A 19,510-nucleotide genomic window follows, 5' to 3' on the forward strand; every position below is an offset into this window, starting at 1 on the left:
TTCATTTGGACTTCTTGCCGTTACATGGTAATTAGAATCGGATATTTAAGTATATTTATTATAAACTACTTTTATCGGCCTGGAAAATTCAGAAAATTCGCAGTTGTTTGATAATTAAGCGTTTCACTTTGGGTTAATCTTGTTTTTTAACAAAATTAGATGCTAGCTAGATAAGTAGCTAAAAGGATAGTCCAGAGCCTAAGGGTTAGCTCAACGACGCCGCGCTGCGTATTGAATAGCAGTTTTCGCAGAGCACACGTATTTCGTCCTTTTTGACTGTTCAGTTTGAATACTGGCAGACCCCGGGTTGGTGACGATCTTTGGAAACATCGTCGCAGAAAAAGAGTCGATGTGGGTGGCAGGAACTTTTTTTGCTAAAAGTAAAAGTAGTCATCTTGTCGGAACGCTTACCGTCACTCCAGTAAGTGTCCTAAAATTCATGTTTTCTTTTCTTCGAAATTTATCATTAATATATAGGTCACTCTGTCAAATATGAAGGCTACCCGGGCATCATCCTGGTTGCCGCGTGAAGCGTGACATATTAGACCAACAAACTCTGAAGCATTGCTTCTTTTCTATCTTTTCTGTTAACTAAAAAGTTTTTTTTTTTTTTTTTTTTTTTTTTTTTTTTTAATTTATACAAACAAGACAAAAATTACAGATAGCTAAGTTAGTTAAAGGCCTCACGAGACACCCGACCAGCCGCGCGAATGGCGAAGACGTTCCCTCGGATCACAGCAATCGACAGACGTTCCAGGAGCCAAGAAAACTCTCTTGGATCGTGACTAGTCCTTGAAATCCGTCGACCGAGCGAGCGAAGGAAGCGGAGTGTCTTGGGACCGAAGATCCCGGAGGACTCCAAGGCAATTGGAGTAAAGAGCAGCGAGTTGGACAGGTGGCCGTACTTGAGAATCTTTCGCTCCTCGGCCTGCCTGGAAGCGTGCCCAGGATTGGCGGCGGACAGCGCGAAAAAGTTAGTTAAATAAACGACTTATGTAAAAAACCGCACTTTCCGCAGAGCCAGGTAAAAATAATTTTCTTTACAAAATAGTTTAGTAGCGAGCAAGAGAATATTTATCGAAATTTCCCAGAAAATTTCGATTATTTGCTAAAATTATGGCGAGAAGCAAAAATTGTATTCTAGTTTCTATCACAGAATGAGAAGGTTTAAACAATACAACAGGTTTAGGATAAACTTCATAAGTCCAAAGTTTAAATACAACGATCTTCGATGATTTTTTGAATCTACACTAAGTAAAAGAGATATTTTTAGAATTACTCTACACATCCAAACATATCAGATTTTAACTTTCAGATAAAGTTACATCGAAATACTCAAACAGCCATCAAATTATCCCAATCTATATCCAAAAATCCAAATTTTGCCAAGATGAAATCAGAATCATATATCAATAAAATAAGAAGTACAAAAATAGGATATCTAGAATAACTTTATCTACGTCGGGCTGTTTTCTCAGAAAATTCGGAGAGGTTCTCGTACAGTTTATTTTTATAATTGTCAAAACCCAAGCACCACGTCGATGCTTATAAATTTGTTAAAAGAACGTGTCAGGGTCTGCCACTTTTGGTCTTCCAAAAAGGATAACAAACCAGAAATTAAAAGAACAAGAAAATATAAATAAAATTGTTAATTGTATAAAGTTAGAATAAACATTTGATTACCGACATAATATAAAATTGTTAGATCGAGGCACTGCTGAGAAAGGTAACCCACCTTCACAAAATATGACATAAAAATAACCTATTCTGTAAATATTTACTTTCTGTGTATAAAAAAGTGGATGTATTCTCCAACTTAATCTTAAACTGATATTTCTCAGTCGATTCCATATCATAGACCATTCGAGGCGTCGTCCTTGAAGACAAAATACACAATTTTTGTTTGCATTGAGGAAAAGTCTTCAAAACTACAAAACTCCAAACCTCTGACTCCGAAAAATAGTCAGTGAAGAAATAAAGCCACGAATCATTCAGAATAACAAATAATTTTTGTTTTGACGACTTGGACTGTCGATAAACATATTCCGAAAAAGTCGTCTAAACGTAAATTCGCCTACTACCATAAACATGTCGAAAACAGCAGAAAGAGAAAGCGAACACATTCGGAGACTCGAACTTTTGCTGATCAATCCATTTGTGAATAGTTTGGGATTGACTTGACGGTATGAGGGAGTGCCATTTTGAATGGGCAGACCATTCTGGACACAAATACAGGCACTGATGTCACTCATCCACTTTTCCTTGTCTTCCTCGTTTCTGTCCTTAAAAATCCAAAATAACCTTGCTTCACAAAATATTTCCACTCCTTCATGGAAAACTGAAAACTTGCATCCCTCCCAATTCGATAGTTGCTAAAATACCAATAATAAACCACCGTCGGACTGTTCAACGGAATCCGTAAGTTGACAGTAAACAAATGGTCGGTTGGTTGACACAAAATCAACAAATTTTGGAACTAAAAATTCATTCCAAGAAAATAACGAGCATGGCCAGTCGAATTGAGGAATCGACCCCAAGCACTCCAATTCTCACAAAATGTTGGGCAATCAAGTCCTGGGGACATTCCAAACATGTCTGACATTCTCTTATACACAAAAATCCGACCTACATTTCAAAAAAGGCACAACCACATCCCTCAGGTTATTTCGATATGTCTCAAAAAACTGTTCTAATCTCCCAGAAAATGCTAAAAATGAACTTTTAGATCATACATTGCAAGAGGGTGTCCTCCACCAGACAGGAATTGGATATTTCTAAACCAATGAAGACATCAACCAACCAGTAAGGACTGTCCGATAGTAGTACAGCTGCTGTGCTGGCCGTAGAAAAAGACGTACAAAAGGCACGTGAATTTTTTCTCCCAAAACCACACATTCATCAGAAAAGGCAGGAAAATTGTAGAATGTGTCCATTAAGATGTGAATGACATCACTTATCCCCATCATATAGGCCGAGTATAACTACAAATGAGTGGCAATCAGTACAGCCAATGACTTGAAGACTGAGGAAAAAAACGCAAAAACACAATTCATAAGTTGCTCTCCATTCCTAAAGTAACACTCCCAACCATTACGAAAGTTCCAAATTCTCGGACACAAGACAAGACAAAAGTTGATGGAGATGCTCCAAAGGAATGAAAAGATGAGTAAACTTGTATTCCAGTGAGTAAGGCAGAACCTTCTCAGCCACATGTTTCAAATCCTGTGGAAATGCAGGAATAAACCAACATTAGTAATATATCTCAATTCCCTGCAGTACACCGACTCTGATATGTACAACTCGTATAGAATGTCGTAAATGGGAGGAACAGCACTGGATCTTCTGCTTATTCTCTTGATACTATAAGGCCGGGGTCCTCTCGGCTGTGGGACACACTCCGGCACTACAAAAGATGTCCTCGATTCCTCAGATGCCTCTTTCTGAGGCAAAGTCTGACTGTTTTGAGAAATATTTTCAGAAATATTTTCACTGCCGACTGGAGACACTTCCTTCACGATTTCTCGCTGAGGGACATTGTCTTCTGACACAACCTCTGCACTGTCGGGGACTACTTCAGGCGATTTGGAGTCCCCTTGAGAATTGGAGACGGGTTCCTTCGGGAGTGACACTGTGGAGACCGGAATGTCATCATCGATCATAACTTGGTTCAAAACAAGATTGGAGCACGTATTAATACTCACTCTCACATGGTTAGACCGTCTGAAATTACGACTGAATGAGGTCTCAATAATTCCACAACGAATCATTGCTTTAAGAGTTCGACCACTGTAACGAAAACGTGACCCTCGTTTGAAAAAACTGGTCCACCCAACTCGTTTATTCTTCTTATGAACAATATCCTTATAAAATGACAAATTCTCCCACACAATCTTCCAATATGCTCTGCACATTGAAGCATTATCAAACACATACTCAGCCTAAATAGACAAATATGACTAACCTGTTCTCCGTTTGACATATTGTGGACAATTATGAGTCGACGTCCTTTAAAGACGACGGAATATATTATATCCCAGGAATACACCACCACCAGACTATTCCCCTCGTATATCGACACTCCCAAATGGTTTGTACACATCAACAAATGTCGACCCACCTGAGAACTCTACAAATATATATAAACATAACCTCACAGACCACAAATCGTTTTCCGTACGAATCCAACCTCCGAGCTCTGTCTAATAGTTTAAAATCAGCTTCGGCTTTGAACATTCCTTTGCTCAGTTTGTAAAATTCAAGGCACTGTTCTTCGATGTGTTTATTGGAGGAAAAAAGAGCACTTCCGAAATCTATTTGTACCGTTTTTATGTGATCGTAGTCTCCGTAGTCGGCTGGATTTGACATTTGCTGAGATACCCTGAAGAATGTAGGCCAACATGACAGCCATGTCAGTATCCGAGCCACGAATGACCCCTTCTTTCAAATCATGGGATATTTGAAGCGCAAAAAGATATCTAATCGATAAAACGCGGGAAATCACCTTGTATGTTCATTTGTGAGTGTACTTGGGTCTTCGATGTAGAATTTGACTCGAAAATAGAGATTTATGGTCTTGAGGTGACTGAGTTGTCGACGGAGGTTTTTTTCTCGGTCCAACCAAGCCTGAAAGTTGATTTTGTCAAAAAACGTGATTTCCGTTCTTGTCTGTGAATTGGAGGCCAAAATAATCCTTTTCGATGACTCCCAGGACTTGGCATGAACAGTCAAAGAGCTCACAGCCCATCGTTTTAGACTGGATTGGGTGAAAGAACGTCAACCTTTAACTGGAAATTGGAGGAGGTGTTGTCCAAGTAGTTTACTTTGATGTTGTAAAGTTTGTTGAGGTGGAGGAAGAACATTGTCACCAAAAGAGGTAAATGTTGAAATTTGAATTTTATTCTATTATTAAAGATAAGATAAATAACCGAGATATTAAATTTTGATATTATTTAAATATATTATTAGTAATAATAAAAGTCCCACTAATATACTTTTAATGGAGAATTCGATTAATTATAATTAAATTATTTTTATAATTTAACTACAATAAATAAAATTTATAAAATTTAAAAATTATTGGAAACTATTAAAAACTATCAGAGCTTGTTAACATTAATTTATTTTATTTTTAATTAATACATTTTGAATAAGTGTTAATTAGCCTTGTGGGACTTTTACTCTCACATGAAAAATCATCCCTTAATTAAAAAAATAAGCAAAATAAAACAAAAAAATAAAACCACCCAAAATACAATTCTCAACTTTGGCCAAAAAAAGTCTGTCCATCGCTGTCCAGAGTGCGGAATGCTATATCAGCCCTCTGACCCAGACGACCGACTGACACACCTCAAATTCCACAACGCGAGTGCTTCTATCTTTCATTTCCCGACAGTAAAACAGTAAATATAATATAAAGATAACCCCAACTAACGCCAGTAGAATAGTAAATCAATTTTCCGACGGAATTATATTAATGATTGACCCTCAAAGTCCCTCTTCGTTTATTAAAAAGGCAATTCTTAGTTGGTGACCCTAAAGTTAAAGTCAGTCCTTAAAATCGTGGACGATGAGTTGGGGATGATCAGTCCTTTCGGCGACATTTTCAAAGTTTTGTTAAAATATGATTATTTTAGTCTTTTTTGTTTATAAATGAGGGTAACCACGTGATTGGGCTGTGTCATGCACTTTTTGTGAGAGAAGCTCAGCAGATTATTCATTTGGCTGACGGAATGCTCGAATCCAGCAGAATTGTTGCGCTTTCTAAACCTGTCCGTGTCGATTGTGGGGTCAGTCGGATTTGGGTAGATCAGTCTTTTAGAAGAAGGAGAATCGGACATCGACTTTTGGATGCTTTGCGGTTTTTTAAGACTATTTCATTTTTTAGTGCTAATTTTGTGTTTGGGCGGTCTATCAGCTGTCGAGGACTTGCTTTTTCTGACCCCACTCCTGCTGGATTGGGCTTTATCAGGAAATATATGAGTAATGAGTCGTCAATATTTGTTTATACTTGACATTTGTTTATAAGCTGATTTTTTGTAGCAGAAAAAATAAGGTCTTTTGACTAACTGATTTTAATTTATTCAAAAAGTGGGTTTTGAGTGGTAGGACGTGAACAATTAAAATAGAACTGACAGGGAAAGGGGAATTTGACTGTGTAATGACATTGATTTCAAATATTAGTTAATTGGTCATGTCTTTACTGTGCAATCAACTGTTTTTGGATACAATTTTAATTAAATCGTCATTCTGCTGTGCTTAATTATATTTTTGTAGTCATAATTGGCCTTAATTAATAAATTTTGGACAGTTTTCACAAAAATTCATTATATTTGGAAAGTTTATTTATTTTTTAAGTTGTCTTGAGAATATTTTCGTTCTCTCATTTTGAGAAACAACACTTTTGGTTCCATACCCTTTTCTATTCAGTTTTAAATAGAATATGCAACCCTTTGCTCTGTTTTCTAAAAAAGAAATCAAAGAAGCAGCTTCTTTCAACGTACATAACTTTGAAACGACATTTTTCTTTTCGTTTTTGCTTATTTTGCGACTACGAGGCAGTAAATTACAAAGTCGTTTCAAATCATCGAATGCTGCATTAATTCCATTAACTCTACTTCTACAAAAATCTCCAAACAACGACCTTTCTCGACTGTTATTGATCTGTCTTTTTGCTTCAGCCTCGTTTAATTGTGTGTCTCTAATTTTATTTTTAAATAATAAAACCTTGTTCTAGTTGTGTCAGGAACACTGTCTTGTGAGTAAGAATATCCACCGCAGTCCCAATTCTAAATATAAACAACTTTTTATTTACATATTTGTGATTATACTCGTACAAATTATTGCTATTCATCCCAGTCGGAACATATGAAGAAAACTGCAATGATTAAAAAATATACTTGATCGTTATATGATTCATAAAAATATTCAAAATTTGTTTGTCGATCATTTGAATTTGTGTGGAAAACATAACAAGGCTCAAACCCCTGAATTTATTTACAAATCGTTTTACATAATTATAATTGTTTTGTGTGTTGGGCATTGGAATTGACCAAAATGAAGCTGCAAATAAAATTAAACAAATTACTGTTTATATATTTCTGATTAACGTCCATTTCTATTAATTTATGCGAGTTTATTAATTTATAGACAACTCTGAACCATTCCAAGTCAAGAGGACACTTTACTTTAATTTAGTTGTTCTCAAACATACATTTAATCGATTTAGTCTGGAAATATAAAATTAAATTAATTTAAGCAAAACTGACTTAACTGAATGTACATTTAAAGTCACAGAGCGTCATTATGGCCTACATTTAGAAACATGTTAGAATAATATTTATTGTTTAAAATTGTTTTAAATATGTATATAAAGTCAAATCAAAATATAAATGGACTCCAGCTGTTATTCTCTTTATGAAATGACTCTTCTCAAGACATTCACAATGTGAAAGAAATGAAATTATAAATTCCAATAAAAATCGAATATGTTTTCGGTTATTCTCAATTAAATAAGAATTCTTACAATGGGCATATTTTTCTAACAAAATAAATATTTATTAATTAAACAATAAAATTAATGATGTCTCCTGTTTTAGTGATGACCAGGAATTACATAAACAGACTACCAAAAATAATGTTCTATTCGACCAATGTAGTCATTCTATCACCAAAAAATAGTCCAAATTACGAAAAACCAGCCTCTATGACTTCCACAAACAAATGAAAGCAAAAATGTTCAACTTTGAAGGATGGAACATGCCTCTTCACTACGAAACCTCTCCCTTTTCAGAACATAGTCTGGTCAGATCCTTCGTGGGGCTATTCGACGTCTCCCATATGAGACAAGTCGTCTTCTCTGGCCAAGACACAGCCAAGTAACCTCCCTTCTCCAATTGGAGACTCCTCGACTACACAACCGTGGCTGATATATTCAAAATGAAACCAGGGACATGTCAGTACACTGCCATGTTAAACAAGGAGGCGGGAATTATTGATGACCTCATCATTTCTAAGGACGAAGAACATCTCTTCTATGCTGTCCTTAACTGCTCACAGGCAGAGACTGACATTACCCACCTGAAGGCATATTTTATTTATTTTATTAATTTAAAAAATATATTAAATATTTAGAATATTTCTAATGAAAATAAATGGAATGTAAATATACAAGAACTTGATGCTTCTTTGCTGGCTATCCAAGGTAATCAAGTTTTGGCGGGAATTTCAAGGTCCTTACTCACAGGAGTGTCTCCAGAGGGGTTTGGATATAAATTTGAGTAATCTTCTGTTCATGCAGTGTGTCCCCTCAGTGACTGCATTCGGTATTCCCGATTGTAGGGTTTCCCGCGTTGGGTACACCGGAGAAGACGGATTTGAGGTTTTTTAAGTTTTTTATTGAAGTTGATGGTCCCTTGTGAGTCAGCGGAGTTTGTGGTTTCACAAATCCTCGACTATTCTAAAGACGGTCAAAAAACAGGACTAGTCGGGTTGGGGGCTCGTGATTACCTCCGAATTGAGGCTGGGCTGTGTTTATATGGAAATGAACTCAATGACGTCACAAACATCAAAGAAGCCGGTCTCTCATGGATTTTGAGTAAGTCACGTGCCGAAATTAGAACCCGCCAAACTGGAGGCCGAGTCTTTTCTCGGATGGGAAAAAATGAAGGAAATTAATAAAAACCCTCCAAAAAAGACCCGGAAAGGATTGATATCTGAGAAGGGGACTCCCCTGCTGAGAGGTAGTGTTGGTAGGGGGATTGCCAGGGGGGACTAGTCTATACACCCAGTGTGGGAGGAGAGTGGGATATGCCACTAGTTCGTGTAGTAGTAGGTATTTGGATGCGAATATATCGATGGGATATGTGGAGTGTGGTGTTAAGTCCAGGGTTGTATTTGAGGTTAGAGGAAGGCAATATGAGGCTACTGTGGTTAAATTGCCATTTATTGTTCCTCGTTATTATAATTTTGTTTGTTGACTGATAATCATATTTTTGAATAGTATTTAATTAAATTGATTTAATAATAATAAATATTTAGTGGTAAGGCAGTATATTGTTGTTGTATAAAAGTTTGTTTGTGATGAAACTTTTAGTGGTGGGGAACAAGTCCTGGTTTTTTAATCGTCGAATTTTTGGAAACAAAAAACGAAGCACAATCAACGAAGCAGAAAAACAAAAGCCAAAAAAGGGAAATGTATTCTGCAAAATAACATTTCTGGACGGAACTGAAATCTGTTGTGAACAACGTGTAATATTTCCCTCCATTTAATTTAAATAAGAAAAAGTGCCTTGGAATTGATTTGATTGAATTAGCCATCTACCATTTGGACTTGATAGAGAAGGACTACTTCGGACTGCAGTTTGTGGACTCGGACAACGTAAAGAGATGGCTCGACCCACTGAAAACACTCTCCCACCAATGGAAGAGCAAATCTCTCTTTGACCTCAACTTTGTAGTCAAATTCTACCCTTCCGAGCCCAACAAGATGCGAGAGGAGTGCACTCGGTGGGCTATTTGTGGGTGTTGTAGATATCAGGTTTATCTCCAGCTAAAAAACGACCTTTTCACGGGCAAATTGGAATGTGGGCAGGACGTGGCTGTGGAATTGTCGGCTCTTGTTCTCCAATGTAACCAAAATTATTATTTTAGCCGAATTGGGTGATTTTAACAGGAAAAATCATTCTCTTGGAAATATTTCTGAATTTCGGTTTGTGCCCAACCAAAGTGAACAATTTGAGAGACTTGTTTATGACGTTTTCCGGACATATCGGTTGGAATATTGGCAGAATTGCAGTGGTTTGACTCCCGAACATGCCGAATTGGCATTTCTGAATAAATGCAAGTATTTGGACATGTATGGAGTGGATTTACATAATGTGATCGGCTGTGATGACAACGAATACTTACTTGGGCTTACTCCTTCAGGAATTCTTATTTTTGAACGTCAGGAGAAGATTGGTTTGTTTTTTTGGTATTTTTTATTTGTGTGATGTTAGGCCGACTATTCGACGTTTGGACTTTCGGTCACATAAACTGATTATTGTCATTGTGGACGAACATGATGGAGTTGAACTTTTGGAATGTTTTTTAGGTTAAGAGTGAGCTTAAATTTGTTTTCCGAACTTCCCGGGCTACTGCCTGTAAACAGCTTTGGAGGTCTGCGATTGAACACCACGCTTTCTTCCGTTTGAAGAATACGGCCGATGTCAAAAAATCGCGGTCGATTAATTCTAGGCTTGGGTCTCGGTTTCGATTTAGGTGTAGTGGTTATTTGACATTGCAGTGGACGGACTGAGTATCAGACAGCGGCGGAGAATACTTTTAGGAGAAGTGTCCATTTTGTGAGGAGACCATCGCGGAGATATCCACGGAGGGAGTTGTTTCAGGAGGGGCAGTTGAATTCGACAGTTTCGAGTTCAGTGGGACAAGGATCAAGACAGGAGTTAAGGACAGAGCAGAACAGTCGTTGGAGTGACTTGAGGGATTATTCTGGTGACTGTAATTTGAAGGCGAAGGCGGCTATTCGTGCTTTGGATGATATTCTGGGAGAGTTGGTGTGATAATTTGATTTTACCAAATAAAATTTATATTTCTCATGAATTTAGTTATTTTAAGTAAAAGCCAATAACATTGATTTGTATATTAATTATTGAATACAAATTTAGTTCTTGTTGTACGTTGGCAAATGCACTTTAGTAGTGATCGATTGCTTGCGGCTGTTGAGTTTAATTGATTTGCTTTTATAAACAGTTGCTAATAAGAAAGGCGTAGTTTTGTAAGTCTTGGTTCGTACGCAATAGGTGACATCATAATCATTATTTGTTTTAATTTTCAGTGGATGAGTGCTCACCTATCGAAGGTTGAAATAGGTACTCCACACCATGTTTACTCTTAGATGAAGAAAAGATCAAAAAACCCATGTCGGATTCCATCTTTTATATCCCAAACAGTACATTTTATATACCAACTTTTAGTTCCAATCAGCCATGGCATCCCAAACTACTCAATGATGCCATTTGAGCAGATACACTACCAACAGCAACCACAGGAGAATAAACATCCAATAATCAGGCATGGCAGTCCACAAGATAACTCTGAGGACGTCATTAAAAAGAGAGAAATTAGATTAATCAAAAATCGGTTTATTTCTATCTTCTTAAGTCTTTATCAGCGAGGCGGCCAGGGAATGTCGTCGGAAGAAGAAGGAGTATGTTTCCTGCTTGGAAAACCGAGTCAAGTTGTTGGAAACTCAAAACAAAACTTTGATAGAGGAATTACGGAACATGAAAATGCACTATCAGCAACTGATTGAAAACAAAAAAGAATTTTAATTAAAAAATATTTTTGTATATTTATAATTTTGTGATGAATAAATTATGAATTTAATTTCCATTTTTCATTAAAAACACATTTTACGTGTTTCCTTGATATTATTTATTACCCAACCGTGTTTAATTTGTACTTTTTTGGGTGTGGTGAAATGAAATGTGGTCTTAGCTTGGTTGTGAAATTGTCTCAGTTTATTTAGAAGAGTTCATTTAAAAAATTGTCATTCAGAGTTATTAAAGATGTTTTTGTTTTTGACGTAAAAAGTTGTTCAGATGTCAAATTAAAATACTATTATTGAATCCTATGTCAAAAACTACTATAAAACATACAAATAAATAATTACTTGTCTAAACCGGATCCTGACGGGACAGTAAAAATCATCCGGTTTATCGAGGTTACCTCCAGATTGGCACTTTTAACAGCAAGAGTTTTGTCAGGTAAGGCACGGAAATAAAGTCCAGTCTTGTCACAATCAAAGATGTCCTCATTCGATACAGTGCCAGTTGGCTTAGGTCTTAATTTTATTGTGGATTGATAGCTCTTTGAGTAGAACTTTATAGTAAAACTTATTAGCTTTTAAATTTATTATTTCTTAATTTTTGAAAATAGCAGTTATCAAGAGCCGTTGGGACTTGACATAACGGCCGGTTTTCCGAGTATAGAGGGTGCGGAAAATTTTATATTGAAAAAGATTGTAAAAAATAGGACCGGAGAAAACGGCCGGTATAGGGAGAGATTCTGTATTTCCGTGTTTTACCTGAAATCGGCTTAGACAAGTTTCACTGTTTATATTTTTTAGTTCTAATTTTTAAATTTTACTTTACAAATAATAATGACGTGTTTCCGTTGCTATGCCGAAAAGAATTTCTGTCAAAGACAAATTAGAGATTGCGAAGGTCTTAAAAAACTAAAAAAAAGAGACATATTAAACAAATTCAAGACAAACAAAGAGAATATTTCTAGAATCAATCAAGACATTTATAATTTTGATTGATGTGAATTTTCTGATCTCTTTAGAGAACCTGATACTAGTGATAAACATGGGCAAGGTTGTTTTTACTTCATTTCGAAGGTAATAATTAAATATGTCTAAATTTCAACTTTTTTAAACAATTTTTGGTAGAAAAAATTAATGCGACAGATCAATGTTAGAAAATTTTTCTTGGAATTTATGATCCGGAAGCTTATTCTATTAAGGATATGAGACTGGATTATTTGTAGACAAAATCCGACTGTAAATCCTTTGTAGAGTTAACAGATACATTCTGATTTTTTTTCTCTCCTTTTCCCCAATGATTTGCTGGTGTCAAAAAATAAAAAATTATCGTTTTCTTTGAACTAATTCAATTGGTGAAAAAATGAAATGGATTTTCCGAATGGGATGTCGAGCCTCCCAGCGTTTATTTGTCCGCGCTAGAATAGAAAAAACTACAAGAAAAGAGTAACAAGAGACTTCCTTTTATTTAATGAAAAATAATTAACTTTCGTGTTCTCTTGATTTTAAAAAATTGTGTGGCTGGCACAAGGAACGCTTAGGCACTTGGGTGTCTATGTCTTACAGGTAGTGCGCTATTTTTAAGTTAGTGACGTGGATAGTACTTAACAAATTAAACAAATAAAAAAATCATTAAAAAGAAACCAAAACTAAATAACGTCAATCATTAAAGCACATTTCGAGGAACGAAACCCTTTCTAAACGTGCCTGCTCGTCTCCTTCCAAAGAGATTACGAACAATATCAATAACATTTTTAGCTGTTTTCTCCACATCCTCAGGAGTCCCGATTTTGGGGTTAAACTCGACCACATCAAGTTCAGTAACAAGATCTAGCCCATTAAGCTACTCTTATACTCGTTTTACTGAGTTCCTCTGCAATGTACAGTGCCTCTCGCATTGTTAGACCGTGAATGACTATATTTTTAAGTTTTAATTCGAATACTGGCAGTCCCTGTTGATGGGATGAAAGGGTCGAGTGAATCAATATCCCAGCTCACATGTATCGGTCGATCACGACTAAAAAATTATAAATTATTTAATAAAATTTACTTTGAATTGATGTGGTCTATTGCTATGTAAGGACTTTTTGAACATTTGTCTACAAATTAATATCAAGAATAAGATACGACTCAAGAGAGTAATCTTTGTTCTTGGAACGTCTGTTCGCTGTAATCCGAGAAAATGACTTTGCTATTTACGAGGCTGGTCGAGCGCCTTGTAAAGCCATTAACTAGATTAACTCTCTCGTGTCCCAATAAATATCCATTCCAATTTTCGAGTAAATTATACCACTCAATCGATTTAATCTAATTTAGCTAAGAACGTCAATAAGCATATCAAGTTGCAAAAGGTAGGCTGCAAATAAATTAAAATTAGTGTATAGACTATAATTACACAATTTGAACTTTTTTAGGCTGTATCTCATCCGAGCAAAAAACTATTTTTATCTAAGTTTTATGATCAGTTTAATTTCGCTATTGGAAAGTAATTTTATTGAGAAAAATATTAAAAAATATGTCAATTGAGGCCGAGACGTCCGATTTGAAAGTTCTTCAGAATGGCAAAAGCATTAAGCCATGGGTGGGTCTAGTTTATGTCAGTTGAGTTCAACTTGTTCAAACATCTTAGTAGCATCCCCCCCGGCCACACTCATAAGTTCATCAACTCCCCCCGGATGGTACTCCAAATAGTCAGTAAGGTCAAAAACAACACCTTTTAATACTTTTTAATAACAAACCTCTCAGAGATATCCAAACGTCTTCACAAGTACAATGAGTGGACAATTCCTGTGGGGTAATTACCCTTAACTGGCGAGACTGAGCTTCCAATGCTTTTTTGGATGAGAAAGCAACCCAGTCCATAATTGATTTATTTGGCTTCAAAGGCGGTATCTGCACAAAATAAGCAATTAAATAACTTTCCGACGTAAATTAGTTTTTTTAGGATTTAATTCGGACATGTTTAGTTTTCAGAGCAAAATAATATCATAGAATAGACACAACAAAGGCAAATAAATTGATAAATTTATTTAACATTAAATTTATTAAATAAAAAATTGTATCTATGCATTATTTATAATGGACTATTTGGAGTCGCAATTCGAAAAAGAAGCAAATCTCGTTCTACAAAAACTCGATCGTCTGTCCAATCTCCGACCACTAAAAATATCGGGGATTCCCAGTCCATCTGAGAAGATCATAGTTACCGAAGAATTTATAGATCATGCATCTCAGACAGAAAATTCTGATTTGATCAGTCTTGAAACTATGACTAAAAAAGTGGAAATTTTAGAAAAAGTTCTTTAAAAATAAAAACTTCCATAGGAAGTTGTTTGTCTAAATGACCGACTCTATGAAGCAAGACATATGACTCAATGTCACTACGATAAAAAATTAGAAGAAAAGAAAAGAGAAATGTTTGTAAAACGAATATTATATTTAGTATCGAATTTTACGATTATACCGCATTTTATGAAGAAAAAAATCATCAAAAAGTTTTTTAATGTATTTTTGTATTGTAGCATCTTGAAAATGTCAGACGCGCTTACAAATGTGAATTTGCACAAAAATTTGCACAAAATTCTTTGGAAAAATACGTTTTTACCAAAATATTTAAAAATAGAAAAAAGAAGTCATTGAATTAAAAAGAAAGCTAACCCAAGAGGCAGTGAGAACTCGAGAATTCCAACTTGAAAACCGAGAATTAAAAGAACAAATAAAAACTACCAAACAAGAAAATGACGAATTGTTTGACAAAATTAAAGAAATTAAAGAAGTTGACCACTCAATTTCAAATTTAGGAGAAAACTTGTATTCCACAGGAAATAAAACAAAGAATTTTTGACCTGGAAACTCGGATTGAAGATCTAGAAAACGAGAAAATCAATCTGAAATCAAAAAGCTCAAATAAAATTGTAAATAGACGATTCTCACAAAGTAGTCTAAATTGAAGGAAAAACTCGAAATTGAACAAATATTTGCAAATAAGGTTTATTAGTTGTCCAATCACTTTTGTAGTTGAAGGTTGAAAACGAGGAAACTGCAGCCAAGTTTAAGTTGCTTCAGGTTTTTGGATAAATTGAAATTTTAAGCAAACTTCGGAAAAACTTGAACAAGATTTTGAGGAATGCAAAATGAAATTAAAAAATCAAGAACAATTTTTAGAGCAAGTGGACATTCAAAAAAAGGAAAAATATCATATATGACGTTCTAGGAAATAAAAATGCTAAATGAAAAATTAAATGAGAAAAAAGAGAACGATGAAGCCAAAGTTTTTTCTTTCTGAAGTATTTTAGGCGATAGTTCTAATAAATGAACTCAAAAACTCACATCAACAAAAAATAGAACAACTGGAAATGACAATCAAATCAAAAACGGAAGCCATTGACTCAATTCTGGAAAAATTGACTTGTGAACAGCAACACTCAAAAGACATGTCGGAGCAGATCAGTGTCCTCACTGGAAAACTAGAAAACGCAAATTCATCTTTAAGGTGTTAGCTACTCGTAGAATTATAGAGCTGCACAAGAACGGCCAGAAAAGATTAATGAGTCAGGGGAATGGAGAACAAAGTATTCAATTCTCCATAAAAAGTCAAAATTCAATTTCATATTTAGCTACATAAAGTTGAAAGATGAATTTTTTACACGTGAAAAAATGCTGATGAGAGCTGCCTCTCTCAAACACCACTCTATTCAACTTCAGGTGAATGTTACACATTTTGAGACTTAGAAGTGCGTTTCGAGAGCGAGTGAAGGCCTCGTTCAAGGACAAGTTTAAATATTGTTTTTAAGCCTAGTTTTTTACCGGAACACATTTCGCTGGCTCGAAAAATTATTCGTCAACTAGGGATGAAGTTTTTGACACAAGCTTTTCAGGTAATGTTTCTATATTTTATTTGTGTTATTTTAAAAATGTAACTATAATCATAGATGATGGAGATTACTAAAAACAACTTTTTTCTTTATTTTAAATAAAATACTACCCGTTTAACCTAATTTAAAATATCAGGTAAATTAGATAACTTTTTATGAAAAGCAAAAATATCTACTAAAATTACTGATTCGAAAGTTTAAAAAAATTTGGTTGAGAAGTATTCTGACTAAAAGAATACAAATTGAGTAATTTTTGTCAATTTTTTATGATTTATTTATTAAATGTTTGAAATCTAATTTTGATTAAAAATAAGAATTAGTTATTTTAATATCGTTCAATTCTTTCTTTTTTATCCAAATAATATTTTTCATAAATTTGATTTGACTTTTGGTAACATTGATTATCAAGCCAATTTTGATCTGAAATTTTAGGCCAATGTATATTGGCATAAATTCCATAGTTATCAGCAATCGGGGGAATTCCATAAAAATTTTGGTAATCAGAAGACTGAACGCCGTTATCCACAGAACAATAGGGGACGTTGGAATAAGATTGATTAGAGTTAGCATATGGATCAGTGAAGTAGGAATAATAATTCTGATTATACATATTAAAATTTCCTCGACATATATAGTTGATTTCGGGCTGAAAACGAGAAACGTGGTCCGGATTACTAATTAATTGAGATTTGTTTGGTTCTTGTATATATAAAGGTTCATCTCGTGTTTTGGTCTCAGTTCTCTGATAATTTGATCGAATGCAATTGTTAGATTTTAATTTCAGGTCGTTCCGAACTTTCATTCTTCTGTTCTTGAACCAAACCTTTAAATAAAAAACAATAAATAATACCTGGACTTTTTCTACAGGCAATTTTAGTTTTGCCGCTATTTCTTCTCTGAAATATATGTCGGGAAAGTTCGATTCAGAGAAATATCTGACCAACGATTCTTTTTGTTCTCTTGAATATGTGATTCGTTGTCTTCTTTTCTTCGAAGGCTTCGAACCACCATTTGGCACATTATTAAAGATGTTTTGTTCTTGTATTCTATTTTTTAGATTTGAGCTGAGAAATAATTATCAGAAATAAGAATTTTAAGATTATTATTAATAATTAAGTAAACATAACTAATATAGTCGTTATAAACCTCGAGCAGTTCGTTTTTTGTTTAGAATCTTTAATCATAATCCAGATTATTCAAGTTTTGCTTATCGAGATTAAAACTTCCGATTAAGTTGGATTATTTAGCTACGATTTTCTGAATTAAATTTAAGTGAAATAATAAAACGCTACGTACTAAAATAAAGGCGTCTGTGTGGATCAAAGCTAAAATCCAAAAAATTTTGAAATAACGATAAAAAATCATTTTTTTGCTTCTGATTTTGGTTGGAAAATAACTCAAAGTTCTACATTTTATGAAATTTTAGTTAAAATTAATTTTAAAAATGTGATGTAATTAGTTTCCATGACATGCTTTTAGTGTTTAATAAGTCGCTAAATCCATTTTTGAAGTATTAGTGGATTAATCTCTCTACACAATAGTTTTAAATACGTTTGTTTGATGCTCTTTATTCACATTCTCAATCTGTCTCAATCGATTAAGACTTTGTCAAAACAAAATCAAAAAATATTCCCATATATAAAAGTAATGAGCTATAATTTTAATTAATCAAATAATACTGATTTAATTTTAATGATGATAATCAAAGTTATAACAAATTAATCATATTTAGCAAACGCCAATAAATAATATATTTTTTGTTCTAGTTAAATGTTAAAAAATATTTTACCAACTTGTATTTCAATCAAGATACTTAAATTTAGATTTTTGCTATAAAAATAGTATTCAGAAAAATTTGTATTCAATTAGTTAGAAAGATAATCGTGGTTCCCGTAAATGTTTAGAATATGGTATGCAAACGGTTTATTGGTAGCCGTTTGTAGAGGTTAGATAAACACGACGGATACATGGAATTTATATATTTTACCTTTTATCTTTATTATGAATAATAGGGAGAAAAATGACTTCTTAATAGATACTGATATGTAATCTGAGAGAGCTCTAGTAAGCTATAAAGAAAAGAACAAGGCTTTTAAGATATACAGAAAACAGTAGGAATCGATAATAGTCGATAACTGTACGATTTATTCAACTTCAAGTTGGTTTTTTCCCAAATTTAAGGGAATTGATTTTTTTCAATTAAACTGTTATAAATATTAGTGATAAGTTAATACGTAAAAATCCAACTCTTCACTTCAATAAAACATTACTTATTGTATTATCAATAAAGTGTTGTATTAGAGACAAAAAGATAGAATAAATTTACTTTTAACGATTTTTGGTCTTTGAAATTCATATTTCTTCATTTCGTCTTCACAAAAAAGCAAAATGTCTTGCCATTTTGACATTCAGTAATTCGCTTTGTTAATTGGGATTTTTCAAAAATAAGATTTTTAGAGCAATTCTCAACCCCGAGGAAGCTAATTTCATATGATCTTATAGCAGTGAGGTTTTTGCATTTTAAAACGACGTGCGTTACTGTGTGTGTCTTCAGTCATGGCAGATTGGACAAGATGGATCGACGTTCTTATCTAGATTGTTTTGATAGTCGAGAAGTAAAGAATGATTTTCACAGCGAAATCTTGCGAGTTCGACGCGGTCTTTGTAGCTGAGATTCTTTTCAGCTGGGTTTATTCTTTGGATGGGGGATTGTTAAAGAATTATTCGCGGTTAGTGCGTTCACGAAGGATTTTGTTATTAGTTCTTTTATTTCCGATGGCTTTTTGTTAAAGAATGAGTTTAGGATACGGCAGTAATGGAGTGCTGGTGTGTTTTTGATGTTCCTGTCAGGGGTTGGTGTTGTTGCGAGATTGTGACTTTGATGGTTTTTGATCATACTCGCTAAGGCGAGGAATTGGGTTTCACAGATGTCGAAATGGTCTGCAAGTTTGATCATGTTGGTTTCCTGATGCATATGGTCGGTCTGAATAGACTTCATACAACCCGTGATGATTGTGAGTACTTGGTTTTGGATTGATTGTAGTTTTTGAAAGTGTGTTTTTGACAGCATAGTCCAATGTTAGAAGAATGTATTGTCTGTATAGGAATATTAAGCATTCCTTCTTTTATCCAAAGTCTGTTCCGGTGAGTGAGCGGAGTGTATTTTGCATTTGTGAGTTGAGTTTTTAATGTGTTGACAAAATGATAAGGAGGTATCGTATGTTATTCCGAGTATTTTGATTTTTTGATGTGGGGAATTTGAATTTTGATTGTAGGAGTGAAATTGGGATACCCCTCTTATTTTGGTCACCTC

At 34.5% G+C, this 19,510-nt stretch overlaps 1 protein-coding gene across 1 annotated transcript; it reads left to right on the top strand.

The window, feature by feature from the left end:
* Positions 1–8,403: 8,403 nt before the first annotated feature.
* Positions 8,404–9,989, top strand: LOC115228243 (band 4.1-like protein 5). The gene is given in 4 exon segments (XM_029798875.2): positions 8,404–8,593; positions 9,092–9,246; positions 9,278–9,625; positions 9,627–9,989. Coding segments are annotated over 4 exon segments (1,056 nt in total).
* The last annotated feature ends 9,521 nt before the right edge of the window (positions 9,990–19,510 follow it).

Source organism: Octopus sinensis, unplaced genomic scaffold (genome assembly GCF_006345805.1).
Source record: "Octopus sinensis unplaced genomic scaffold, ASM634580v1 Contig10079, whole genome shotgun sequence".
NCBI lineage: Eukaryota > Metazoa > Mollusca > Cephalopoda > Octopoda > Octopodidae > Octopus > Octopus sinensis.